The 27403-nt window shown below is 38.5% G+C and overlaps 3 protein-coding genes across 4 annotated transcripts; all 3 read left to right on the forward strand.

Moving 5' to 3' along the window:
* On the forward strand, window positions 1–10725 carry LOC103707005 (dolichol kinase EVAN). The gene is made up of 14 exons (XM_008791325.6): window positions 1–338; window positions 936–1048; window positions 2882–3076; window positions 3211–3315; window positions 3884–3954; window positions 4071–4148; window positions 4224–4453; window positions 5670–5859; window positions 5940–6005; window positions 8044–8132; window positions 8225–8339; window positions 9471–9522; window positions 9623–9723; window positions 10302–10725. The coding sequence occupies exons 1-14, from the start codon at window positions 151–153 to the stop codon at window positions 10413–10415; spliced, it is 1707 nt and encodes a 568-aa protein (XP_008789547.3). The 5' UTR covers window positions 1–150; the 3' UTR covers window positions 10416–10725.
* An 8305-nt stretch (window positions 10726–19030) lies between these two features.
* On the forward strand, window positions 19031–20497 carry LOC103707004 (auxin-induced protein X15-like). The gene has a single exon (XM_008791324.5). It carries the CDS (start codon window positions 19852–19854, stop codon window positions 20218–20220), a length of 369 nt encoding a protein of 122 aa, XP_008789546.1. The 5' UTR covers window positions 19031–19851; the 3' UTR covers window positions 20221–20497.
* Window positions 20498–22072: 1575 nt separating this feature from the next.
* On the forward strand, window positions 22073–27300 carry LOC103707003 (U-box domain-containing protein 12). 2 transcript variants are annotated; one of them, XM_008791322.6, is made up of 4 exons: window positions 22073–22508; window positions 24312–24428; window positions 25544–25957; window positions 26045–27300. In XM_008791322.6, exons 1-4 carry the CDS (start codon window positions 22197–22199, stop codon window positions 27104–27106), a joined length of 1905 nt encoding a protein of 634 aa, XP_008789544.2. In that variant the 5' UTR covers window positions 22073–22196; the 3' UTR covers window positions 27107–27300. The 2 variants fall into 2 exon arrangements, with proteins under 2 accessions (XP_008789544.2, XP_038971265.2); XM_039115337.3 differs by lacking the exon at window positions 24312–24428 and having other exon boundaries at window positions 22091–22508.
* The last annotated feature ends 103 nt before the right edge of the window (window positions 27301–27403 follow it).

Raw genomic sequence — 27403 nt, forward strand, 5'->3', positions numbered from 1 at the left:
AGATTATATCCTGCACCGCGTGCCATGATCATCCGCGTTGCGCGTCCAGGTCGCTAACGGCGGCTGGCGTATACACCCGGTTTCCCGAACCTTTTTTTTTTTTTTTCTTTGTTTTTTCCTCGTACTGTTTCCATCCTTGGTCCCTGCGCCATGGCCGGGGCCGCCCAGCACTGCAATGGCGAGAGGGCCGTCGTCTTGCTGTTCGTCTCCCGCGTCCTCTTCTCCGCCCCCCTCTCCCTCTCCTTCGAGGCCGCCGCCCTCGTCCTTCTCACCGTTTGCGGCCTCGTCGTCGAGATCTCCGCCGACTGCTCCACCGCCCTCGACCGCTTCAAGACCAGGTCCGCCTTTCTCCTCCCCATCCCCACAGTTCTTTCAGCAATTATCCCTAATTATTCGTACCAAAATCCCAAAAGTTTTCTTTCGAAAGAATGCTCTTCCAAGAAACGGGTCTTAGATCGGTCGCCACCGATTAATTGGCAAATTTCCCCTCCGGCGTTTCTTTTGAGTTTGATTGCTGTTTTCCTCAAAGGGATAATTTGGTCGTGTGATTGATGCTGTTGTTTCATTTTCATTAAATATCCTCCCTCAAAACTCCATTTTTCCCGGTCCTTCTTTTAGGTTTAAAAAACGTCTGAACTCCATTGGTAAACAATGATCCTTTAGGGTTCGTTATGTTTCTCAATTTCTACATCTAATGCCTTATTTATTATGAGATAATATTTCTTAATTTATTTTTTCTGCAAACTATAGTGGATAAATTTCGTATCTTTTCAGCACGAAGATTGCGTGAAATATGATTTTGGGAACGGTCGTTTTCTTTATCTTTTTTTCTTTTTGAAGTTTATGACATCTTGGAGCTATAGGTTACTGGGGCGGATTCGAAAACTCTCCTTTGGGACGATGTTGTGACCTTTGTCTCTCCCTTTGGTTTTTAGGCCTGGCGCTTCATCTGGGATACTACTTGGTGCTGTCACACTGCCTACTGTCATGCTGTCACGGTTGATACAACTCTCAAGGGCACTATTGAGGCAAGATGCTGGGCCTGAAGGTAAGAGTGGCTGATCTCGGTTTAGTTTCATGACTTGCATTGCTATTGACAGATCATTCGGATTTTACTTTCGAACTTTGGATCTGACAACATTGTTGCAACTGAGGCCGCTGCCCTGTAGACCTATAGATTTTGTAGTTGCTTAATTCCATTGCTATGGACTCATATCCATTGCAGAATTGGTCGATATGCAAAATATCAAACAACTTTGTGTTGTCCATCTAGAAAATGATAAATTATATCAAAGAATATAATAAGATCTTAACTTTATCCACTTGATTCAGGAAGCCTTTGATTTTGCTCACGACAAAAGATGGATATAGTTTTATACTAAAATTCCCAACTTGTATCATAGATTTTCAAGAAAAAACCATAAGAAGGATCATGTGCTACCATTCGGCTTAATTGAAAAAATAAATATATATAATGATGTCTTTCTGAAATCATAATATGATAGATTTGGGACCTCTTGGTTTAGTTTCATGACTCATATTACTATTGACAGATCATTCAGATTTTACTTTCGAACTTTGGATCTGACAGTGTTGTTGCAACTGAGGCCACTGCCCTGTAGACCTGTAGATTTTGCAGTTGCTTAATTCATTGTCGTGGACCCATATCTGTTGCAGACTTAATCGGTATGCAAATATCAAACAACTCTTGTGTTGTCAATCTAGAAAATGATAAACTATATCGAAGAACATAATAAGATCTTAACTTTATCCACTTGATTCAAGAAGCCTTTGATTTTGTTCATGACAAAAGATGGATTTAGATTTATGCTAAAGTTCTCAACTTGTATCACAAATTTTCAAGAAAAAGCCAGAGACATAATTGAAAAAATAAATATATATAATGAAGTCTTTCTGAAATCGTAACAAGATAGAATTGGGACTGCAAGCAGCAATTCTGGAAACCCGCACCCCCACACACCTCGAGTTATTCCTTTGGGGATTCAAATTTCCTTTTAAATATCCTACTATTCTTTTCTATCCATGTGAGCCAATGAAAAACATACATATGTTTGCAAGAGCCGATTATACTTTAAAAATATTGAGCAAGAAAGTTCCAAGTTATGATATCTTTCAAGGGCATAATGCAACAACTGTTGTAAAATCCTGAATCTTCTTGACAGACAATATTCCTCTAAATTAGTATGGCAACTGGATGATTTATACCTTTCACACCAATGAAGCTCTACTGGAGCCATTGAAGAGGTGAATCAAATGTCCATCTCCAAACTAGTTAGCGTCTCTCATCATGTTTTCAACTAAACCTGATTTCATCTAATCTAAATATATCAATTATCAAATGCTTTCTGACGCTAAACCAGAGAATTGTCCTGAGGACAATTAATAGCTTGATAAGAGGTTTGCCTATAATGCAATTTGCTGGGTCTTGTTTTTTTGTGTGTGTATATATACATATGTGTATATATATGTGTGTGTACACACACACACACATGTATGTATATATATGGAAATGATAAACAATTAATTCTTCATTTGCAGATTATATTATTAGGCTAGAAAAGTGGCTGGTTGCATATATATGTGTGTGTGTCTGTTTGTGTTGTCTATTTTGTTCTTTAATATTTTTCTACTGTTCTAGACTGATTGCAAGCTTGCAGATTTGTGGCCTCCATGTAAACATGAAGGTTGTCTGATCTAGGGAATACACCTTTTTTTCTGAGAAAGAAACTAAATTGTTTATTGTCATGGAAAAAAATGTTGCTGCCTCGTGCTTCGTTTATATTTCATTTTCATTTTCCTGCTTTGAATAATTTATTTTATTACTTATTCTAAATCTAGTAATCTCTCTTTGCATGGGCAGAGCTTGCTTATATGAGCATGCAATATTGGACCGTGTCAGTTAGCTGCTTTGGTGTGCTAATCTTCTTCTTTTTCATACTGAGGCGTTCTCCCAACAATGCAAGTTCGAGTTCTCAAGCTTCAAAATATAGCTTTCTCCACACAGTTCTGTATGTACTTACGTGCTGTCTGTTGTTTGCAACAAAATCAGACAGTGGTCAGTCCATAACTCCTTTAAGATTTGCTCTGCTGCAATATGTAATACTATACTGACATGTTATTGGCTTAAATTACAGTAAGAGCAATCTATCTCATGATATGAAGCTGATCTATCTCTTTATCTTTTTACAGGCTGGTTTATCACAAATAATTTATTGTGGTTACTCTGGCATGGACTGACTACTGTGTTTCTTATCCAGCATATTCTTCAAACATTTCCATCCTGTGCCTCCATAGGTTTGTATCTGAAACCTACATTCTATTGTGTGTGTTTTATGGCCTAAGCAGATTTGCATTGGTCTTATGACATTATATACTATTAAGATTGCATTATTGCCTTTTGTTTTAAATTATTTTTTTTTATAAACAAATCTTTGAAATTGCATGATGGCGGGCTTTGGCACAATTGTAAGATTTGATTTGGGTATCATAGGTTTGAAACATGGAAATAGCTTATGCACACACTATTTTCTAAATTTCAGTTATACATCAACAACGGACTCTCTCCTTTACCCCGTGACCTTTTAAAACCTTATTCATCTTCTCTTTTCCCAACATCAAAACCCTAGAATGGTTTATTTGACCTTTTATTTGTCCTTAATCTCAAAATCTATCACTGCTGCCCCATATACAGGTTTTAGGGCAGCAAACAATCGGATTAAACCAATTCTTAATTTAGACTGTTTGATGCAAGATTATTGTGTTATTGCTTACTGAAAAAAAATCCTTATTCAGTTTTTCTAAGTTGAATATGAAGAACTGCCTTTCTTATCTTTTAAACCTTAGCCTTTTGTTTTAATTTCAGGAGAAGCGCTTTTGGTGTCAAGTGGTCTGGTTCTTTACTTTGGTGATATGCTGGGACTGACTCTTTCAAAGGTTGATTGTTTGCTTCATAAGTTGATAATTGGTTTTTTCTCCCCTTTCCATGTTTTGAGAAATCCAAGAAAAAAGTATTAGCAAAACTAACTCGCTTCTTATGAATAATTTAACAGATCAATTTTTCCTTATTATCATCAAAATTAAATTTCATAAGATACGGAACTCGAAGTGAAATAGCCACAGTTATTCAGGTAAGATCCATTATAACATTTGAATGAATTCTATCAGTTCTTTGAATGAATGGAAGGATTTTATCTTTCTTGAAGGGACACTTGCTTGGTCTTCTCCTTTTGCCAGTATTTTACAAAAGTCTACTTCAAATTTGGATGTACTTTGCAAATTTGAATAAGCCTGAAGAGCAAGCCGCTGAAGGATGGACATATAGAAGGATTGGAAGTTCTGCTGTATTTTATGCTTCTCTGTTAGTTATGTTTACAATTTTAGTTCCAGCGTGGATGTACTTCATTCAGGATTTTCATGTGCATCCTTTGCTATGGTAAGCATCCCTGACATTTGATTTCTAGGTACAGAATTGATTGGAAACTTTTAGTCTATTCCCAGTTGCGAGCGCATTGAGTAAATGAAGTATGCTATGTCTATAATATAGCTATAAATGGCTTTTGCTTTCCAACTGTAGGAAGAATACCAGTACTTCAAAATGCACCTTTAATGTCATTCCTTTTAGTTCAAGTCATGCTTAAAGCTGTGGCTTTTCTGCTGGAATATGACCATGGAAATATGAAGTTGTAGATTAAGATTTTCTGTTGTAGTGATATTTTATTTTTTTTTTAATAAATAACAAACATTCATATTTGAAAATTCTCATGACAGGAGGAGAAAGCTTATCCATGTCAGAAGGCTAGAGGGTTTCTGTTATTGCTACAAAATACTGCTCTTTAAGCAGTTAAATTCTTGATAGAAGCTGCTAGTGATATGCTAAAGTGAATTGCTTTATAAACACTGGTTGGGATTATGATCACTTGTTAGTGCATAACTTTTCTGCCAGTCATGGATTGCTTGGTGGTCAATATCCTTTCATATTAGATACGGTGTTATGAACAAAAGGCAGCTACCATCCGTGAATAAAACATCTAAATTGCAAAATATAAAATTGCCCTAACCTTTAATAACCTGCAGAGAGTGAGATTATTTTTCTGATCTATAGTTATTTTTCCTGAACACATGTCAGCTGCAGGTGATGTTAATTTGAAGGAAAAACTCTAATTTGGATAGAAAAGAAAAGGTTAATTAATTTTTTTTTCTTACTTTAGGTGATCAATCAATGAATCTTTCTTATTGCATTTCAAGATATGGACCTTATTATAAAATATGTAGCGAAGAGCAGATCAATAGTAAGTGCAAACACTGAACACTCCTAGAATGCATATAAGCATCAAATATATATTTGATTTCTGGTCTGTATTTTCATTATTGTTAGTTTCAGACTAGGCTTCACGGCCTGTATGCTGATTTTCACCTCTAGTTATTCACATTCTTCAGGCTCCAGCTGATCTAGCATGTCTGAGAACTAATTAAGATAAATGACTGTTTGTAGGTGTCACTGACTATAGTTTATGTTATTTATAATAACTTAATTCTTCAATTGATTGGATGGATAAGTTCTTCATATTTGGTATAAAAGTTACGGTGCAATAAATCTTTTTCAATCCAAATGATCGGGATGTTTCAGTATATCATATGACTTTTGGCAGGGTATTTACTTTTGTGCTCACTGACCCACTGAAACGGCTGGCATTATGCATATACTGGATAGGTGTGATATGTGCATCTGTTTTGCGATTCTACAATATATCAAAACACAGCAAGATTGAGAGGATTCTTCTCCGAAAATACTACCATTTAGTGGCAGTTCTAATGTTTTTGCCTGCTCTTCTGTTTCAGGTGATGTTTTAAATCTTTTAGCTGATGCCTTCAGTAGTCCCATGGTTCCTCTTAATGGTTAATGTATCCGTACTTTGCAGCCATCTTTTCTGGACCTAGCATTTGGTGCAGCTTTGGCAGTTTTCTTAGTATTGGAAATGATTCGAGTAAGTTTTCAACCAGATAGTAATTATTCTTTAAAACACTGTGTATGTTAACTTCCATAATTAGATGTTGAAACATGATCAATGTGAAGCAAGAAGTCTAGCTCTCTTCGTACGTGTATAAACTCCCCTTTACTGCTGATGTGTTAAATTTTTAAATGAAGAAATGACCCAATACATTTTCAAATTGTGTCAAATGATTTTCAGACTTATGTTCTTCCTTGTATTTTAATAGAGTATTGAAGCAAGTATAGTTCACAATTATGAAGTTTTGAAGTCAAGTACTTGCATGAGTATTCTGCCCACCACTTCATCTGCGACTTACTTTCGTTGACCTTCCTGGTGCTTCTTGGTCCTCACTTGTGTCTCCACTATTCATGACAGATCTAGCATGAATAATTGTTTTGAAAAATTAGCTACTTTGAATCTTTGTTTCCTAATTTTTGTTCTACTGTAGATACTAGTAAATTAGTAAATAAATAAGATAGGAATTCCAACCCGTGTAAGCATTAAAAAGATAGGCACATGATTTAAAATGTGAATAATTAAAAAACAGTAGTGCAAAACCACCTTATTTTTGTCAGTTTTGTTATTTTTGCTTTCTATATTTCATCTTGAAATTGAACCGAATGAAATTTTGATTGAAGTCCCACTTACCAGTGTGGTCCATCCTCAGAACATCTAAAGCAACATTATCCTATAAATGCTTTTATGGTTGAATCATTCCTATTTATAAGCATGAAAAATTGATTCATTTATGTTAGATCAAGTTGCCAACACTTGACTTCTATCTTCTCAGTTCTCATTGTGCATACTTCCATTTATGGTCCACCAAATATACACATTTTAGTATTTTGAGGACAACGATGATGTATTCTTAGTTTGACACTTTATGAATATTGTCTAGTTCAAACCAGGATTTTTTTTTTGGGGGGACCCAAATGCTAGTCTACCAATATTAACTGTAATGGTACATCATCTTCTAATGGTGGATTATTGACAAACAGATACATGGTCCTTTAAGGGCTTTTTAAAGTACCAAAGCAAAATATTGATGTCTTTTAGCTACTGAAAATCATCCTAATTGAAGTAGAACTTTCGATCTGTAGACAAGATTGCGAGATATGCATGTTGCCATTTATGACATCATTATCCTGCCATGTAGTAGGTAAGATGGAAAATGATGCATCAACAATCGGAAAGAATGTTAATAGGTTAGAATTATCCTTGGTGGTGAACATGGTTTAGAAGCAGTTGTTGGACTAACTTATATTAATGTCATAATGGTAAAGTCAGGGTATGTGCATCTTTATTGTCCCTTGAATTTTAAAGATTTTATCTTTACTTTGCCTTCTTGGAGTTGGTGGAAGAGATCATAGAAGAAGACGTGCAAGTTGGTGAGTCCTTGGCCAAGTTGGAAAACCAGGTCTTGAACCTTCGGATGCACTTATCCGAAACACCTCATGTTGTATCGAGGCCATCCCCAGCAAGTGGGGTAAATGGTAGTTTTTGACAAATTATTTCATGTTTTTGCGAACCTAGCAGTCATCATTCAGATGGAAAAAATTTCTTTTGCTTAAGGGAGTCATCTTTCTTCAGTTTTTTATGATAATGCATTAGGCTGGGAAGATCATTACAAAAATGGTAGAGGATCACTTCTCTAAGGAAGTTGAATCAGAAGTGATTGTTAGGAAAATGATTGGGATAATTGATTAGATGAGCCCTATAGGTGGTATGCTCATTCAAGGCATCATATTGGTGAAACCCTAATATAAAAACAGTTTTCTCGTCACGGGGAGTGGTTGTGAGTTCTTTGGAGAAAAACTGTGATAAGGTCACGTACAGCAAGATATTTAAAGGTTAATTTAAATGGTGAGCTCCTTTTATACTGTATTATGCCCTCCTCTAACTTTAGGAATGTTAACATGTGTATGTCTGTACACACACCTTTGTAAATGTCTCCGTTTGAATGCTTCATGCGATTAATGACACAACCAAAAATTTGTTCTCAAGCCTCATTAAACGTACACTGTGTGTGCAGGTATGGAAGATATGGCCTCTGGGGCACCTTGTACATCAGTTCATGAATGCATTTACTGATCATCGTGACTCTGAGATTCTTATCATCAGGCATGAATTTCTCTAGCACTTTATCGAGTCGTTTCTTTGCATTTTTGGTTAACTATTGATGTTTCCCTTGTTTCTGTTTTGGTTTGTTTCAGTCATTTTTCCCTCTTACTAGGATGTGCTCTTCCAAAATGGATGTCTTCTGGGTTCAATGATCGACCGCTTGCGCCTTTTGCTGGAATTTTGAGCTTAGGAATTGGTGATACCATGGTCAGTATTATGCTCATATTTTATTAGGTAGTCTTTGTACGCTTACCCCTGTCTTGCATGCCTCTGACTCCGATGTTGCCATCTGAGAAAATGAGATTAATTGGATTATGTTTATCAAATAACAAAGTATGACAATGATGATTTGCTGGCTGTTACTTTCTCATATTATTGTGTCTTTTTGTTTATGATGTAGATCGAATCAATATAAACATTTTTTGAATGTCATCTTGAACCTTGCCAAAAGCTAGGATTTTTTGTAATTGATTTGACATTTTATTTTGTTCTATGTCATGATGCATGAGTAATCATTGTACTGTAATATGCCATTATATTGTTAAGTGGGTAAACAGACTATAATAATTTTTATATTTATGCATTTATGCACAGTGTTTGTTAAGCAGATAGTTATGGAGAAGGGCAACTGAGTGTGCCGTATATTCTTTAACAAATATTTCTATTCTAGGATTTTGTCCAACCCCATCTAGATAGGATAAAACATGCTGTTTTCATATTGTTAATCTCATATTTTGGAAAAAAAGATAATTATTAGTTATCATCTTGATGATGATCAAAACTATTCACTTTGACATGATGGATGATGATGCTCAAATGTCTCATTTTCCTTTATCTTATTCTCCGTCTCTTTCATTATTTTATCCATGAGATTAGCGAGTAATTGTCCCAACCTTATGTTGTTTTATTAAATAAGCAACAGAACTTACTTTCTCCCCAGTGTTGAATTGACTTGCTGAAAGAAAATTGCTGAACATCTCTCTCATTTTCTTCTGATTATTTTGTAATTTTTGAGCGAATTTGCTAGAAAGAAAAGGAGAGAAAACCAAGTTTTCCAGACTTTAGGATGTGGTTTAGAGAGGCTTGAGTAGCTAATAAACTGCAGTTATGAGCCACTTTCACGTGATACATTAGAACAAAAGGAAAAGGGCCGTTTCTATTTAAATTATAAGAAAGAATTATAGATGCGACTTCGAATTTGCTGATGACTGGTGCTATTGTGCTGGTAAATTGTGTTTTTCTGTGTGCGCGCATGTATGTTTGAAGTATTGCCATGGCCTTTCTGCTGTGCCTGAGTGCTTTGTGACCATACTCATGATAGTGGCTCGTTTTCCCCAGGCATCAATGGTTGGCCACAAGTATGGTGTTCTCAGGTGGAGCAAAACTGGGAGTGAGTTGAATTTTCCATCCTGTACATTTTTGGTTACATGGATCATTAAAATTTGGTTTCCTTGTTCAGGCTACTAACATGTGCATTCTCCCATTCTTAGAGAAAACTATTGAAGGTACTGCTGCTGGCATAACATCAGTCCTAGCAGCTTGCTCAATACTACTTCCTCTCTTAGCATCCACCGGCTATATACTGTCACAGGTTCGATCTCTTTCCTCAATCCTTGAAACTTTAAAGCGAAAAAATTATCATGTTGCCTGATGCGTATGCCTTCTTCCATGCGACAAGAGTGTAGTCATAGTTGGGGACTGCTGTGACACGAAAGACTGAATTCCACAGTTTCCATATAGGGTGCTGCAGATGTTTATTGAACAAGTACTGCTACCGATCACTGATCATTCACTGCTCCGTTTCACTAGTCCGATGTGGCAGTCGAGAATTGGTACGGTACATGGGGGATAGGTGGCGGCAGCCGAGGCCACATGTACTGCTCAGCCAATCACCAACTTCCACACAGGACCAGTGAACTGAGGTGATATGGCGGGTGATTGCTAGCATTTTTCTCATCAAATTAGTATCAGAAATGGCATTGCCTTCAAGGCTAATAAATGGATAGGTCATGGTGCAAATCAAGCCAGTCATACCTAAAAAGACATTCATGGCACCAGTTTTACAAATTTTGTTTTTTTTTTTTGGTTTTCTTAATGAATGCTTATGCTTCCTGTCTACAAGGTTATTACATCATGCTGAAGCTTTGTCTTTCTTTCTTATCGGTGCAGCACTGGTTATCTTTGCTTCTGGCGGTCACTGTGAGTGGTTTATTGGAGGCCTACACAGCACAGCTTGACAATGCTTTCATCCCCCTCGTATTCTATGGCCTCCTTTGTTTGTGAGAGTGCCGAAGAATACCTTCCTGGGGTGGCTTTTCACCCTCCCATCTCAATTTTATGATTTTGACGGCCTTGTGCTTTTTCCAAGCACCACTGTACATAGAAGCAGCCTGCAGGCACTCGAAAAGCAACAGGATAGTTTACAGCACTCAGTTGTATCATTACGTTGTTGTCATTAGTTATTTATCCTTCACCATTATTCGTCCATTTTAAATCATCACAGCTTTCTTGTATCTACAAATCCTAATATATATGCATATACATATACATACGTACGTACGTACGTATGTATATTTCCCGAGAACACACAAAATTCCTCCCAATATCCTCCTTTCTTTTTCTTGGTTTTTGTTAAACTGCTACTGTTTTGTTTGCTGCATTAGTTGGTAAGGACATAAATAACAAAAGCAAAACGAAGCACATTCTTTACCTTCCATTATCGTTAGTTACGTACCCCGGTCCTTAAATCGTGCATAACGTTGATCATGGGGAGACTTGCTATTAGTTTAGGCACTGGTCGATTTGAAGTATGTAACCTTCCAGGGGTCCACTTTTTTCTTTCCATTCAGAGCAATACGACCACTTAATTATATAAATTTCATTCACCAAATTGTTCAGCCCCTGAGTAATCCATGAGAGGAAGGACCGGGTTAGGTCCTATGGATAGAAATTTTTGTTTGCATACATGGATTTGGGACAAAGATATCATCTCTCTCTATCTCTCTCATGAAAACCACGAAATCTCGGTCATATTGGCAAAGAAGATTCTCTCTCCTATGCACAACCATCCTGCTTTGCTCTCTTGCTGGATTGCATTCCTTCTGGAGAAAGCTAACAATTCTGATGAGAATAACTTCAATTCAGATGCAATTCATTAGTAGCATAAAATGAGAGAAGCAGCGAAAAATCATGCCTTCCTTCGAATCCTTTCGTGGTGCAAAATTATTGGCTAAATCATCTCCATCGGCCAGTCCAACAACAAAAGAATATACCTTTGTTACTTCCTTTTTACTCTAAAATTTTTTTACCTACGCTACCTGCACCAAATGGTCGTACATGCAACCAACAACAGCTGCTATTCTGCTAGTTTATGTGAGCTCTATTAATTAAGCACGAATCTTGGTGCCTATCATAGGAACCGGTGGCTATAATTGGCCGCACACATGCCGATATATGTAGTGTAGATAATAATTTTTTTAATATTTTTTTAATTTATATTTATATTTTTTTTTTTATGTTTGGATCTCATCAACCAATAATTTCTTCTCCTAGGCTCATCGCAGCACTCATTGAGGCTTGGTGCACTCCCTCATGATTGCTCCGCGTTATATTTAGCTGCCACCAATCTCCACCCCATCAACGTGCTCTCAGCACGGATGCTTTACGCAAACGGGTATTCACCAAATCCTCATATCGCTGTACTTCACACGCTCAGCCTTGCCTTGCTCCCTAGCTTTATTTTTAAGTTTTATTGCGAGCCCAACTCATTGAGCTGCTTCATTAATTGATGCGACCAGCCATGGTTGGCGAGCCCAACTCATGGGGCTGTCTCATTAATTGATACGACCAGCCATGGCTGTCATGATACCATGTTTGAAGCCATCAGGAGAGGAGGCAACGAGCCATTTTTTAATGGAAGGTTGTATTATCTTGCACCAAGCTCGCCATCCATCCCAAGCTTTTCTTATCTTGGTTCCATATGGCTTCCTGGCTATTGGTCCTAGAAGGAAGTGAGGATTGGAGTCGTCACATGGAATTAATGGGTATGCTTCCATTATAATATCTCATCTCATGCTGGCTTGTTTTAATCTCATACTTATTTTTCTTGTTCATTTACTCTCCCTCCCTCTCTCCTAGATTTCTGAACCAACAGATTAGCATGTTATCGGCGTATGTGTGACTTAACCACTATTTTAGTGCCTTTGAAAGAAACAAGGAGGTTTTTATTAAACTGAAACAAAGAAATGAATGGCAGGAAAACAAATGATGATTAACATATGCAGAGTTCCTATTTTCATAAGCAAATTTAAGGGAATCCTTTTTCTTTCTTCTTTAATAGGAAATTTAATCAACCATAGAGAACTTCTCCGGTTCTGGTAGTGGAATTTGTGTTTTGTTTTTCCATCCAATGCTTTCGGGTTTTAAACTGAAATAATCTGATAACAATATTAAATAATGCTAGATATTTTATTAAGAATGATCAGATTCACTCTATTAACACGATGAAGGAATGAATAATAAACTAGAATAAGATAATAAGTCATATGTGCATTTCGTGTAGTAATTTTTTTTGAGGAAATTTCTTTTTGGTAATTCAAGAATGTACAAGACTAGGTTATCACGAGCAATTTACCATATATTTGTGAACAGAATCGCAAAGAATATTTGCTATAGATCTACTTTCATTTTAGGTTGCATGCTCAACTTGACTGGCTTAGGTTGAAGGTATTTTTATATAATGTTCAGACATTGCCCAACATGGTTACGTTTGTTATAAATTTTATAAGAAAATCGCCGGCAAAAGAACTGGTGTTTGTGCTAGCTTCTCATCCAATCCTACTACCTATTTGGATATTCTATAGTTCCTTGCCACTTAGCTCCATGTACATTAGTTTGGCAATGGCTGGCTGGCATCCCCCCCTTCACTTATGAGAGACCCATGGTTTGAAACAACTTAACCTTATTAGTAGTCTAGCTAGCATTTTCAAAATCATTTGTTTATTGAGAGAGAAAAAAAGATTCATTTGTTGATGTCATATTTTCTTTAGTTAATATTTGTTGATGTCCTTTAATCTGCCACACTGCATCACAATTTACAAATGCCTTGAGGAAAGCTGTCTTTGATTAGTTTAGCTTCATCGTGTAAAAGGAAATCAAGTATCAGATTTTTGAGTCATCCAAAGAATTTCTCCTCCTCGTCTCATTATTGCTTCCAGAGAGAAATTATTAGTTGAACCAAGTCTACCAGCTTAGCGGTGGACCAATCTAACCAGAAAGCAATATGGAGATTCGAAGGGCCTCCAGCTGACAGAGCAGCTGACTGGATCGCCTCCTACGTTGCCCGGCACTCCGAAGAGTTCCTTTGGACATCTGTGGCTGACATTCCTACTTTTTTATACTTTTTATTTTCTTTTGATTTGGCTGGATGTACTCACGTTAGAGCTATATGAAAATTGTCGTTTTCACCAAAACAAAAAAAAAAAAAAAAGAGGGCCACCAGCTCTCTTTTCTCTTTCTTCCTTTTCTTTCAATGTTGCTTTCTGGTTAGACTGGTCCACCTAAGAATTTTTTACTTCGGTGAGCCACCACTGTCACTATGATATTCTGCATATTCCTCTTATGGTCTGAGGAAGTTATGGAACCCTGCTTTGACAAAGGATGCAGCGGTATTGGGGTCTTTTGGGAAAACTAGCTCCTATGGGCTTGCAGTCCAAAGCAACCTGCAAGCGTTATCTACTGATGAAAGGAAATTAAGAAGGAAAGAGGGAGAGAGAGAGAGAGAGAGAGGACTATTGTATCATGATATATATATATATATATATATATATATATATATGTATATATATGATATATTTTTTATATTTAATTTTTGAAGTATGGCATGACATTTTGTCAACTCAAACCTACAAAAGTGAGTCTGCTCAAACTGGCTGCTACATCAATTGCACTTTATTGCTGAAAAATTGAGAGGTGAAAAGATTAAATGTTGAAAACAAAAGTATAATAAATTCAACAGGTTCGAGAGTATGAAGAGATTTTTTTTTTTTTTTTCAAGAGGATAAGATGTATGACCAATATAAATGGCCTATGATAAGAGTGAACCCAGCTGATGACACATCATGCATACAAGTAATCCGTATGTACAATCTGATTTCGTGATGATACATAAAATGCTCCTCATTGTGGTGTGATGTATTCAAAGGATACACAAGTCAAAAAGGTCTCTTTTTGGATTCCTGGCCCGTAGGAGCTTCGGTACATTGCATGAGTCGACCATATTTTTTAAGATCTTTGTAAATGTAGGTTTTCGTTTCTTTTCATTAATTTATAGAATTTTGGAACTATCTTTTTGCATGGAGGCTTTCTTAGTCCTAGCAAGATAGAGAGCTTTGCGTAGAAAATCTCTTTCTTTTATATTTTTTTCTTATAACGAGTTTTCTTTGAATCATCTCTGACTGGTAGATGGAAGCTATCAACTGAAGCATTTGAATGCAAATCTTCTTATAAGTTCTTTGGTTGCTCTATCAATTTTATATTTAGCTTTTTCTTATACTATGACACCGACCTAGACAATAGTGTGACTTGAGCCTTGATATGCCTCAGAACTAACTATAACTGATATAGTAAACCAACTAATTAAAGCTTGCTACAAGCTCTCGATCAACCAATCAAAGCTTGTTACATGACTAATCCAAAAACGTGTGGAGAGTCCTTCAAATTTTATATTCTCTCCTTAACTGGCAACATCTTAGCCACGATCACGAGCAATTTTCTTAACCACATGGGCGAGATTCGTAGAACATGATGCACAAGCAAAATATCTTCTTGTGACCTTCGAGACATGTGATGGACTACCAAAGATGACAAATCCACAAACCCGAATTCCTCAGTGACGGACACCGACCCTTTTCCATACAAACCATTCCCGAAGAACTCTCCAGATAAGTGCTCTCGAGGCTTCTTACGTCTTTATGTCGTCGTTCTGTCACTCTCACAATGCCTCTGCCGTTCCCTGAAAGTTTTTCTAATTTAGGCGTCGGAGGGTTCCTTGTCGGATACTCTCCGGTAACATGACTTCTTTGTCTTTGTTGTTTTAAGTCGGATCCGATATCAGAGCGAACGTCCGAGCATGATCCTCTCTTTCCAACACCATCTCGAGAGTGACTAGCATTGGAACCAACGCCATCCGAGCACATCAACATCTTCAAAGGCACATCGTGATCTTTGACTAATCTCTACAGTCTGAACAACCAACCATCCGAGCCTTCTAGCAACTCAACCAGCTCCGCATCTTGGTCGGGCTGCTTTCCAACGGCAACAGGTTCGATGCTTAAAACTCCACTTGGCCAATATTACAGAGCAGTTTCCTGTCCATACTCGAATAGATGATGCATACTTGATGCCTCATACAACATATGAGGTTTTCGGGTTTAGGAGTGCAAAATTTGTAGGTTGGAAACCAGTCAGACTATTTAACAAGTCCTCTACTCGTATGAGCCAAATTATCTCTAATCTACCCTCTGTCTCCAAAGTATAAAGAATCGAAAGAAAAGAACAAAGGAGGCTTCGAAACGTTTCAGAGAGGAATAAATGTTTCAGAGTGATATGTTTTCCCGTTACACCATTTTGTCCACAGTACACTAGTTTAAATAAGTTACAGAACTCTGTTTAGATAAGGGGGAGAAACAGAATTGGTTATTTGTTGTGATGGGATAAGGGATGTTGTTATCGATTAGGGAGGAGATGGCGATGGCTTCCATGATTTGAGGAACCGATAGATTCAACACGCCCCCGCAAACTCAACGGAAGATACCGGACGTTGAGTTTAGATCGCAGAAAATGAAAGCGAGACGTCGATAGAGGCTTGGTCAGAGCATCAGCAATCTGATCTTTGCTGGAGAGGAACCGCACAAGAAGTTGGCGCTTAGCAACCTTCTCACGAACAAAGTGAAAATCCAACTCAATGTGCTTGGTGCAAGCATAGTAAACTATATTAGATGAGAGGTAGGTGGCACCAATATTATCGCACCAGAGACAAGGAACCGGTAGCTTGATGAAGCCCAACTCAGATAGCAAGTAGCCAAGCCATTGGAGCTCAGCAAAACCATTCGCAAGAGCCTTATACTCAGTCTCAGTAGAATTTCGAGCAATAGTAGCTTGCTTCTTACAACTCCAGGAAATCATATTAGTGCCAAGATAGATACAATGGCACTAATGGAGCGACGATCATCCTTGTCACCAGCCCAATCAGCATCGGTAAAGGCGTGCAATTGAAGGGAGGAAGACGGTGAAATAAGGAGACGAAAGGAGATGGAGGACTTCAAGTACCGAAGGATCGATTTGATAGCTTGCCAATGAGAGTTCAAGGGACGATGTATATACTTGCAAACGGAATGAACAGAGTAAGCAATATTTGCGGATGGTTCAGCAATGTCAGCAAAAGAGGAGGGCTGATTTTGGTGTGTGAGGCGTGACTCATGAGTGAGGAGATGACAGTAGAGTTCCTCAAGAGATGGAGGATCAAAACGAGTGGTAACCGATGTAACAAAAGGATCATAGTTAGATCCAAGACCAACGAGTAAATAACTTTGAAGAGCATCACTGCTTAACGAATGTCCGGCTAAAGCAAGTTCATCGAAGATCTTCTTCAGGTTACGAAAATAGTCAGTGATAGAGAGGTTACCTTTCTTCAAGCTTGCCAACCGGGTGCACAACTGCACAACTCGTGCGTGAGAATGTGAGGCAAAGCTCCTCTCCAAAGCTTGCCAGACCTCATGGGAAGTGGTATAGCCAATGATTTGGGCGAGAATACCTTTTGAAAGAGAGGACATGAGGGTGCTCGGGATAAGTTGATCCTATTTCACCCACTGATGAAAAGCAGGATTGGGTATCCGAGAACTCTCGGCGTCATCATTTGAAGACGGAAGTAACCAAGGGGATGGGGCTTTGATTGATCCATCGAGGAAACCAAACACATTTTGTCCTCGAAAGTATGGAACCATTTGAGCCTTCCAAAAGAGAAAGTTGTCACGGGTAAGCTTCACTGTGAGCATATGAGGTATCGCTGTAAAGGTGGGATAAGCGGGGATGACATTCTCAGCAGAGGATTCGGAAGGAGATTGCCCAGTGATTGACATCAGGATGTTTGTCAATCATTTGCTCTGATACCATATAAAGAATCGAAAGAGAAGAACAAATGAGACTTCGAAACGTTTCAGTGAGAGAGAGATATGTTTCCCGTTACACCGTTTCGTCCACAATACACTAGTTTAAATAAGTTATAGAACTCTGTTTAGATAAGGAGGAGAAACCGAGTTGGTTATTTGTTGTGATGGGATAAGGGCTGTTGTTGTCGATCAGGGAGGAGATGACGATGGCTTCCATGATTTGAGGAACCGATGGATTCAACATGGAGAAACTTCAACACTAACATAGGTTAGGTACGCTGGGCCCTCGGATTGGCGTGGCATCTCCATCACCACCATTTATACATATGGAATTGGAAAACACTATGAGCATACTTCTTGCAGCTTATCCCCATGGATATCAGACTGGCTTATCCCCGCACGCATCGGATACAAGCAATAAACGTTCCAAAACGAGCGTTGGTTTCTTAAGATATCGAGCGAAAGAAATGAGCTTAAATGTGCGGCAAAGAGACGTCCGGGACACCGCCCCACAGGGGACTGCCCATTTGGTGCCACCAATCCGGAAACTGGGTTTGACCCGGGGATATCTTGTACCGCAGGACAAGGTGTCGCCCGGCTCCAACTAGGGAGTCGTCCTTGAAAGCTGGATATCTTCAAGGTTGGAGACTCGGGCTCTCAGATGAACGACCCAACGGAACTCTGCTGCTGGTCTAAGGGGAGGCAAGGAAGGGAGGAGAAGAAGGGGTCTGATTAATGACAGCTATAATATTTTGCGGAGGGGAAAAGGGAGGCAAGATGCATGGCTGGAGGAGCTTGCATGCATGCCCTCTCTCAAATGAACAACTCAGGATAGAGTTTGGAGCATGATGGGCTTGGCCTTGTGGAGGACCCTGAAGGCGCCAAGGTGGACAATGATTCACCACTAAACGCATTGCTAATATGATCACTCTTTTTCTGGTGAAAGTGATCTCTTTTTAATGTTATTTTGTGGAAGAGACTATTGGAATCTGTTCCAAATGATGTATTGCTTGGCAAATATAAGTGCACTGTAGGCATACAGGTTATACAGAATTGATTTATAGGCAAGTACAAATAGTTTTCCCTAACAAATCTGTTGTGAAAAAAAAAAATCATTTATCTTTAATTAGATACTTATGTACAAATTCTTAATAAATACAATCATGTTCATGAAAAACCTTTGAAAATATAGAATGCTCCATGGAATGGATATTCCTCCATTAACTGGAAATTATGGGTAATTGATTTTTTTTTTTTTTTTGGAAATTCAATGATAAGAGAGTTTGCATGATAAAATAGTCGATCGGGACGGGCCTTTCAATTTTTTTTTTCCCTTCTATTTCTAATTTGGTTAGGTGCGTCGAGGGCACGAATCATCTATAACCATAGGCATGAAAAACTCACATAGGTGTTGATGGTTTGTTGTTTGAGAATGGGTGTATATCATGTCAGCTATCCAATTTAGTCTGCAGTGGGTCACTTCAAGCAAGATAAGATATGTTATGTCCCTCCAAATGGTGCAAATTAAGTTGGGTGCCATCAAAAGCTGCTAGATTGGTTCCGTGAACTTGGTCAGTGAAGGACTCGTCGACCCATAAACAGTGGCTAATTCGCCCTAATAACCTACAAGACTACAAAACTGCATGCTGTTGATATTTGAGCAATGCTCAATTCTCTAGCCATGTGATATGAGAGGATAAGCGTGACTCGCGTTGTTGCCAAACATATGGGTTGGTTAATTATGGATGTTGCCAAATTAAACATTGTTTATTATTATTATTATTATTATTATTATTATATTGTATGGGAGGCTAAGAGCCACCCAGAACTTTATTATGAGAATTGAATTTAGAGAAATAGGATTCACATGGAGTCTTTACAAAAAGAACGATAGAAACAAAACTATTGTAGCCATTAAGAGAAGTTCAGGAAGAATTCCTTGTCTTTATATGATCACAAGATCTTCCATTTCACCAATTCTATGGAGCTTCTATTAAGAAATAATCTCATGTTTCTCTTAACGAAGCAGCATCATGCAGTTCCTGCAACCAGCACAAGGAGAGCAAAAGAGAGAGCTGGATTAATATACTGCTGTCGACACCAGAGGAGCAAATATCGGCCAATCTTAGAGCCTCGCAGAATCGAGACCAAATTTGTGAGCCAAATGGAACATTCTTAGCGTGTTGAAATTTTCGTGTCCATGCAACCGGCACCCCGAAAGCATTTCCCTTGATATTTTGAAAAGTGGATGCATGGTTCTAAAAATTATCTGAGTTAAGAGATATTTGGCTCTAAGCGCAAGTTATGCAAGCATCCGAGGGCTCCCTTCCACAGGCTGAAAGCCATGTTCGGGGCGGGGGGGCAGGCCATTAGGACAAACTGAAAGCCTCCATATACCTACATCACGCTGCACTCAATATTATTCTCTCGAGCTAATCGAAAACAGGCCGGCACAAGCGTATCTCTCGAGACAAGAAGGCAGTCCCATTCCTTTCGCTTAATCCCCTATATAAGCAGCCAAAGGAGCCAAACCTTTGACAGCAAGGAAAAACATGGCCAAGGCAAAGTTCATCAAGAGAAGCAGTGTTCTCAAGCATGCAGTTCAAGTCCTGCAGAGGAGTCTTCTTCCATTCTTAAAGATGAAGACTGCTCCTTCAATATGGGGTCATTTATCCGACGAGTTCGAAGAGGCTGACAGAATTGGGGTGCTGCCGGAGGATGTGAAGGAAGGCCACTTTGCAGTGGTGGCAGTCTTTGACGAGAAGCCAAAAAGATTTGTGGTGTCGTTGAGCTGCCTCTCACACCCAGTGTTTCTGAGGTGGTTGGAGTTGGCAGAAGAGGAGTTTGGGTTCCAGCATGAGGGGGCCCTTGCTATACCCTGCCGGCCGAGCGATCTGGAGAAGATAATTACAGAGCTGTGAGGAAGAGGACAAGTCCCATGCATGCATGTCCATTGGTTCTCCATCTCTTTTTCTTAAAGGAAAAAAAAAAAAGGTCTGTTGATCGAGTCGCAATAGCAAGGATCAGATTGGATCTTATTAACCAGAAATCAGAGATGCATTTGCTATGCCGTATTTATTGTTAGGCAAGCAATTGAGATGTGAATGATGATTGTAGCATGTGGATGATTAAGATCGAATGCATGTGTAAGTTTGCTTGATTGATGATGATGGACATTGTTTGCCGAATGAGTGTCGTACCACCAGATCGATAATACCTTCATCAATTTTGTGTCTGAAATAAGGAATGCTGGATGTACACGTTGTTTGAAATTAAATTATCTCCACGCATCGTGCGCAAATTGCATCCATCCAAGCTTCCTCTATAGGTTTCATTTCTAGTATCCGTAATTAGGACCTACATGGTAGTTCAAATGTGCTCATTATTCGCTCGCACATGCAAGTCTAATTCATCCCGACATGGTATGGTCAAGACCTAATCTTTGATGGTTAGGGCTTTTATCGCTTCTCCACTACTATAATTGGAGCCATTTCCTCCAGTAATTTTCCATCTAACCTAAGTCTATTCAACATACTGTGTAGAGGCTGTAAACAATTTACAGACAGTCATTATGTAGCTCTCGTCAATAAAAAGACTTAGTATCAAAGTAATACACATGGAAAGCTAAAATAATTTGGGTTTTTAGTATCATTTGGCAGTGGAGTTTGCAGACTGTGATACGGTTACTCAAAGACATCGAAGTAATTCGGAGTTTAGCTTGAAGCTAGGTTTATTTCCAACCTTCTCAATTAAATATTTAGAAAATATAAGTTACGAAAGTAGGAGGATAAATATTGACCTTCTCAATTAAATATTATAAAATACTTTGTCAAAACAACTTGCCTAACAGATGAGGAAAACATGCATTAAGATGTTAGGTGGAATATAATTATAACTTTGAGGCATCATCATGCAGCGCTCTTCATGCCATTCATAGTTAGAAATCCACAGTCAACATCAACATCTCAGTGTACAAGGCCACGTTACCACCAAACTCAACTAAACTAATGGTGATAGGGATTGTGAGTTTAAAATATTGGTAATAACCAAAGGCTCCTAAATTTCCAATAAATACAAATATTTAGTTAATTGGATGTCTAAACTCTATTGATATTTTAATTTTAATTAAAGTTGCAAATTAGAATCTTGGACATGGTCTCTATCAAGCTGTTTAAAAATGGGTGGCTACGCAAGCCGAATTTTTTATATTCCACCTGCTCTGTTTGACAATTGTGTCGTGTACGAACGGTTGGTGTGGCTGATGGAAAATGTCTGCCTTCCAGCTTGTCCGAAAACTACCATAATTTTTTTATTTTTTAATATTAATAATAATAACAATAATAACTATCATTATTAGAATAAATTATAAAAATTATCTAAAACTAGAAATAAATTATATTTACATCCAATAAATTAAAAAATCACACTTATTTTTTAAAAATTTATTTTTATCTAATACCGTAGCTCATAACTTGTTAAATTATTGATCTTAAATAAGATTCAAGTGCTATATTAGAAAAAATAAAAAATAACTAAAATAAACTTAAGCAAAAAATAAAAAACCAATGACATAACTACATAAGAATATATATATTGCCATTCAAAAATAATTTTAATTTTTTATATAATGTACATAATTTTATTAACATTATTAATTTAACAGAATTTACAAACTATTAATTACAAATATAATAAATATAAATATTAAAAAAATATAATTTATTATTATTATTATTATTATTTTGTCTTGCTGTTATAAAAGTTCTCGCCGCGGGTTGCGTCTCCGCTTTCCCCACCTGCTCTCTCTCGTCCTGTCTATTGTATTATTCTCCGGCATCAAAACCAATTCATTTTCTCGCAAAGAAATCGAATTCGATCTCCAATTAGGATCGTCGCGATGGGGCCGACGACCGACGAGGAGGAGCCGGAAAGCGGGGGCGGCCTCGGCGGGATCGCGGTCGTGGAAACCGTGTCGAGGGCGGTGGCGGAGATAGCGGGGCTGCCGGAGAGCCGGGGGCCGTTGAGGAGGCTTTCCTGCGATCTCACCAGGCGGGTGAAGCTCCTCAGCCCGCTCTTCGACGAGCTGAGGGACGGCGGCGGCGGTTCCGTTAGAGAATTCCAGGCCCAAGCCCTCGCCTCGCTCCACGACGCCTTGGTGGAAGCCAAGGAGCTCCTCGTCTCCGTCAATGATGGGAGCAAGTTCTATCAGGTACCCCTATCGCTTTTAATTCCGGTGCTACTCCTTCTTTCTTTCATGTTGGAGGTTCAAAAGAGCCACCTTTAGAATCTTGAACCCTAGAGATAGGGGGTTGCTTCAATTATGCTTTCTAGTAGGGAAGAGATGATAATTGAGTGTAGCCGACTTGAATTATCCAAATTGGAAATTATTGATGATGGTGAATCTTATAAAAAAGGATGCTTGGTTAAGTTCAGAGACGTGATTTCTTCACCAAACCCCGTAATTTTGGGAGTATGTATGTATCTGTATCCGTATCTGCATCTGTATGTGTTTATGTATATGTATACACAGTTACACACATATACATAATATATATATACACACATATGCATGCATGTACGTATGTATGTATATGTACATGTATGTATCTATGTATGTATGCATGCGTTCATGTGTGTGTGTGTGTGTGTGTGTGTGTGTATGTATGTGGCCATATACATCAATTTGAAGGGAGAACCTAATGTCCAGGATAGCCAGATTTTGAAGAATTTTATTTTCAATTGCTGGCATGCTAACATTCATGCAACATTATGTAACCATGCACATCACTGTTCATTTGCATGCTCTAGTTAAGAATAGACTTTATTCCAATAAATCATGTCATTCTGATATTGTACAACCAGGATAATGAAAACTAAGTTTTGGTGGAAAACTTTTCACCAATGAATTTTTGAAGTGCTCCGAAAATTGCTTGTTGACGCCTCAATCTGGTATGAATCACATCCGAATTGATTGCATACAACTGTGGCCTATGCTGGAATCAGAGTCATTCATGGGCTGCAGTGATTGCTATGGAGAGAAAAAGAAAGGCAAATAACTGATTTCTTGCCTCTGTAAGTGACCGTTGGAGAATCGAGATATGACAAGTATATGGTAGCTACGCTCTTCAATCCAACTTTGATTAACTTGGTTATTACTGCCATACTATCAAGACCAACCTTAGTTATGTTCAATATACTTTGTTGTCTCAATCTTCTGCATTCTTTTTTAACTTCCTCCAGCCTCTATGTTACTTGTAACAAGAAAGCTAACATATAATTACCTTGTCAATTAATGAGACCCCTCCAGTTATGGAGATTTCAAATCATTTAATGCATGTTCTATCCTCAGTTTCGTATAGATTTCAAATAATATGATGTGCAGTCCATATTTCATTAACGAGCAAATTAATCTGTAATTGCTTAAGGTAGAAGCACTTTTGTTGATGATTCAAACATATGCAATTGATTAAATAGATTAGAACTACTAAATCTTGACATGTGATCTATCTTTGAACTGATTGATTATCGATTTGTATTTTCTTGGGAAAACTATGTCATGTCCATATCTAATTGTTCTTGAAACTTAAGATGCATCACACATCCATGCAAATACAAGTTGATCCTTGTATCAGGCCAGCATTTAGCTTAATTTCAAATACTCTGACATCCTATCTGCAGTGCATGCTGGGTTAAGAAAGTTATCAGCTAGCCAACCTAATTTTGCTGCATTTGGGGCAACTTTGGAATACACAGAGTTTGTTATGGTTGAATGGACCCTTAACCCTTAGGGTAATGCCTTTATTGGGCTGGGCATCGATAGCAAAAGGAGGCACCCTGTTTTTCTTAAACTGAGCTTAGAAGAACAGCAGCCATAGTATTACAAGAGAGATAAAAGAGGTGGCTTACTGTTTCTGCTAGCCTGAAAGAACAACCATGTCATGAACAGTTAGTCAACTTTACATTCATTTCCCTTGTTTGTATATCTCTAAACCAATAATTTATTTTGCACCAGGCTCTACAAAGGGAAAAGTTTGTATATCAATTTCTAGAGGTGACCGAACATATTGAGAAGGCACTAAGTGAAGTATCCTATGACGAGCTCGATATATCTGAAGAAGTTAAAGAGCAGGTAACATCAAAGAAAAAAAAGCGTGATCCTATCAAAATATATATATTTCATTAGAACTTGCCTTATACTTAAGTTTATGGTGTATCCTGCAAGAATTTGATCATGCAACCTAAATATGAATTTAATTAGTTCATATTGGTATTTATATGCTTATTTCTGTAAAAAATCCTTTGAAATCATATTCCTTCAGTTTTTCCATTGTATGTGCTTCCATTGGAGCAACTATCATTCCAAATGACTGTGCTATGCACATCTATTTTAAGTGAATTCATGGGCACAAACCATACATATCTGGAGCATCAATACTCTTATGAAAAGGTTTCTAGATTTTTTAATCACGTGCATTTTGTATCGCTGCCTCCTCTTTCCTCAAAAAAAGGGGGGAAAAAAAGCTGATTCCTCACTGCCATGACATGTCCCCCCCTTCTTGTTTCCTGTTGCCTGGTTAAGTTGGATGGAGAAAAAAATTATATAGTTACTACATGCATATTATATGTAATGTTTTGAAAGTCAATTTCTTCTATCACGTAGCTGATGGCATGAATAATAATTACTGTACCTGCACTAGCAGCAGAGTATGAATATGCACAGCCACAGTAAATCTTGTCCTGTTGTAATTGGGGAAGGACAAGAACTTTGCACATCCAATTAGCGCCTTTTCATTTCCTTTTGTGGTGGTACAATTTGGGTTTGGAGTTGAGCAATCAACCCAAAAAATAAATAAATAAAGCTTTCTCTTCTCTTTTGACTGTTTTGATTCATTTTGGTGAAGAGGGCTGATACAGCCTGATAGAGTGGCAAGCCATTGAGTCTAAAAGAACAACTGGCAACAAGAAAAGATTGGTAAGACACAATACAACATCCCCATCCATCCCCCACCCACCCAAGCAAGCCAATGTGATCATGTGAAAGTTATATGCACAGATATGTGGTTTCCTTGAATACCAAAACATCCAATATGCCATATTCCTTTCTTTGGCTTGTCCACATCCATCATCCATGCATGTGTCCCCCATTTCTTCTGCTGGTATACTTTTCAGCTACATTCATATGGTATGAGTATGGTAATCTGATCAAGAATTATGGCTGAATACTGACTTTTCAAAATTTTCCAGATTGAACTTGTGCATGCCCAGTTTCGAAGAGCAAGAGGAAAAATTGACTCGCCTGATTTACAACTTCTCCAGGACTTAAAATGGGCACTCAGTGAAAAGCACTGTGACCCTATTATCCTTAGAAGAATTTCAGGGAAGTTGCAACTCAGCACAATAAATGACATGAAGAAGGAATCGGTTGCTTTACATGAAATGGTAATTTCTAGCGGCGGAGAACCTGAGGAATGCTTGGACGAAATTTCATCCTTGCTGAAGAAGCTTAAAAATTGTGTAGTCGTGGAAAATCCTTCTTCTGATACTCTCAAAAATAAAACAAGCTCTGTGAAGCACAGATCTCCTATTATCCCAGATGATTTTCGGTGCCCAATTTCCCTTGAGCTGATGAAGGACCCGGTCATCGTCTCCACAGGGCAGGTAATAATTATTGTAATCTTAGACGAACTTAACCTTTTTCTCTAAATAGTCTTGTATAAGTTATTTGTATCTTTCTGCTTTTTGCAGACCTATGAGAGGTCTTGCATCCAGAAATGGCTTGATGCTGGACACAGAACTTGCCCCAAGACACAGCAAAACTTGTCTCACACTGCTCTTACTCCTAATTTTGTCTTGAGAAGCCTGATTGCACAATGGTGTGATGCCAATGGCATTGAACTGCCAAAGAAGCAAGGGAATTGCCAAGCGAAAAAGCCAGGATGTCACCCAGATTGTGACCGTGCTGGTATCAACTCACTATTGCAGAAATTAAAAAGTGGGAATCAAGATGAGCAGAGGGCAGCTGCCGGTGAACTGCGGTTGCTCGCAAAAAGGAATGCAAACAATAGAGTGTGCATTGCTGAAGCAGGTGCAATTCCATTCCTTGTGGAACTCCTATCGTCTCCGGATCCTAGAATACAGGAGCATGCAGTTACAGCGCTCCTCAACCTCTCAATCAATGAGAGCAACAAGGGCAATATTGTGAATGCCTGTGCAATACCAAGGATAGTAGGTGTGCTGCAAAATGGGAGCATGGAGGCAAGGGAAAATGCTGCAGCTACCCTTTTCAGTTTATCAGTTGTAGATGAAAACAAGGTGACAATTGGGGCAGCTGGCGCAATACCTGCACTTGTTGATCTGCTATGCCAAGGTAGCCCAAGAGGTAAGAAAGATGCGGCAACTGCAATCTTTAATCTGTGTATCTACCAGGGTAACAAGGTGAAGGCTGTGAGGGCTGGGCTTGTGGAACACCTGATGAGGCTATTAGTGGATCCCGGTGGAGGTATGGTGGATGAGGCACTCGCTATATCGGCAGTACTTGCAGGCCATCCAGATGGCAAGCTAGCAATTGCACGGTCAAACCCCATTCCTGTCTTGGTAGAGGTGATGAAAACTGGAACCCCTCGAAACCGCGAGAATGCTGCTGCAGTGTTATGGTCGCTATGTACTGGTGATGCGCAGCAACTGAGAGCTGCAAGGGAATCAGGTGCAGAAGAGGCACTGAAGGAGCTCGCTGGGACCGGAACCAGTCGCGCCAAAAGGAAAGCTGGAAGCCTTCTAGAGCTCATGCGCCAGAATATGGAGGCATAAGGTGGTGGTTCAACCTTCATGCAAAAGCTATTATTGGTGTTTTTGTTTAGGTATTGAAGAGCAAGGCTGATTCCTCACATGCACATGTAAATGATCTGGAAAACGTCGTATAAGGATGTGGCTTGTCTCTCAGTCTTGGCCCTTGTAGAAAAGCAAAAAAGCTGCAATAATCAACTCCTGATTGCTTGTTCTAAGTTTTGAGTTGGCATGCAAAGTTACTGTTTGGTTAATTTAGTGTCGAATCTTGCTGTAGTAATGCTTGGAACCATAATATGCATGTACAATTCTAAACTCTCT

Source organism: Phoenix dactylifera, chromosome 10, assembly GCF_051530095.1.
Source record: "Phoenix dactylifera cultivar Ajwa chromosome 10, Ajwa_hap1_PhDact_Kaust_v1.1, whole genome shotgun sequence".
Lineage (NCBI taxonomy): Eukaryota > Viridiplantae > Streptophyta > Magnoliopsida > Arecales > Arecaceae > Phoenix > Phoenix dactylifera.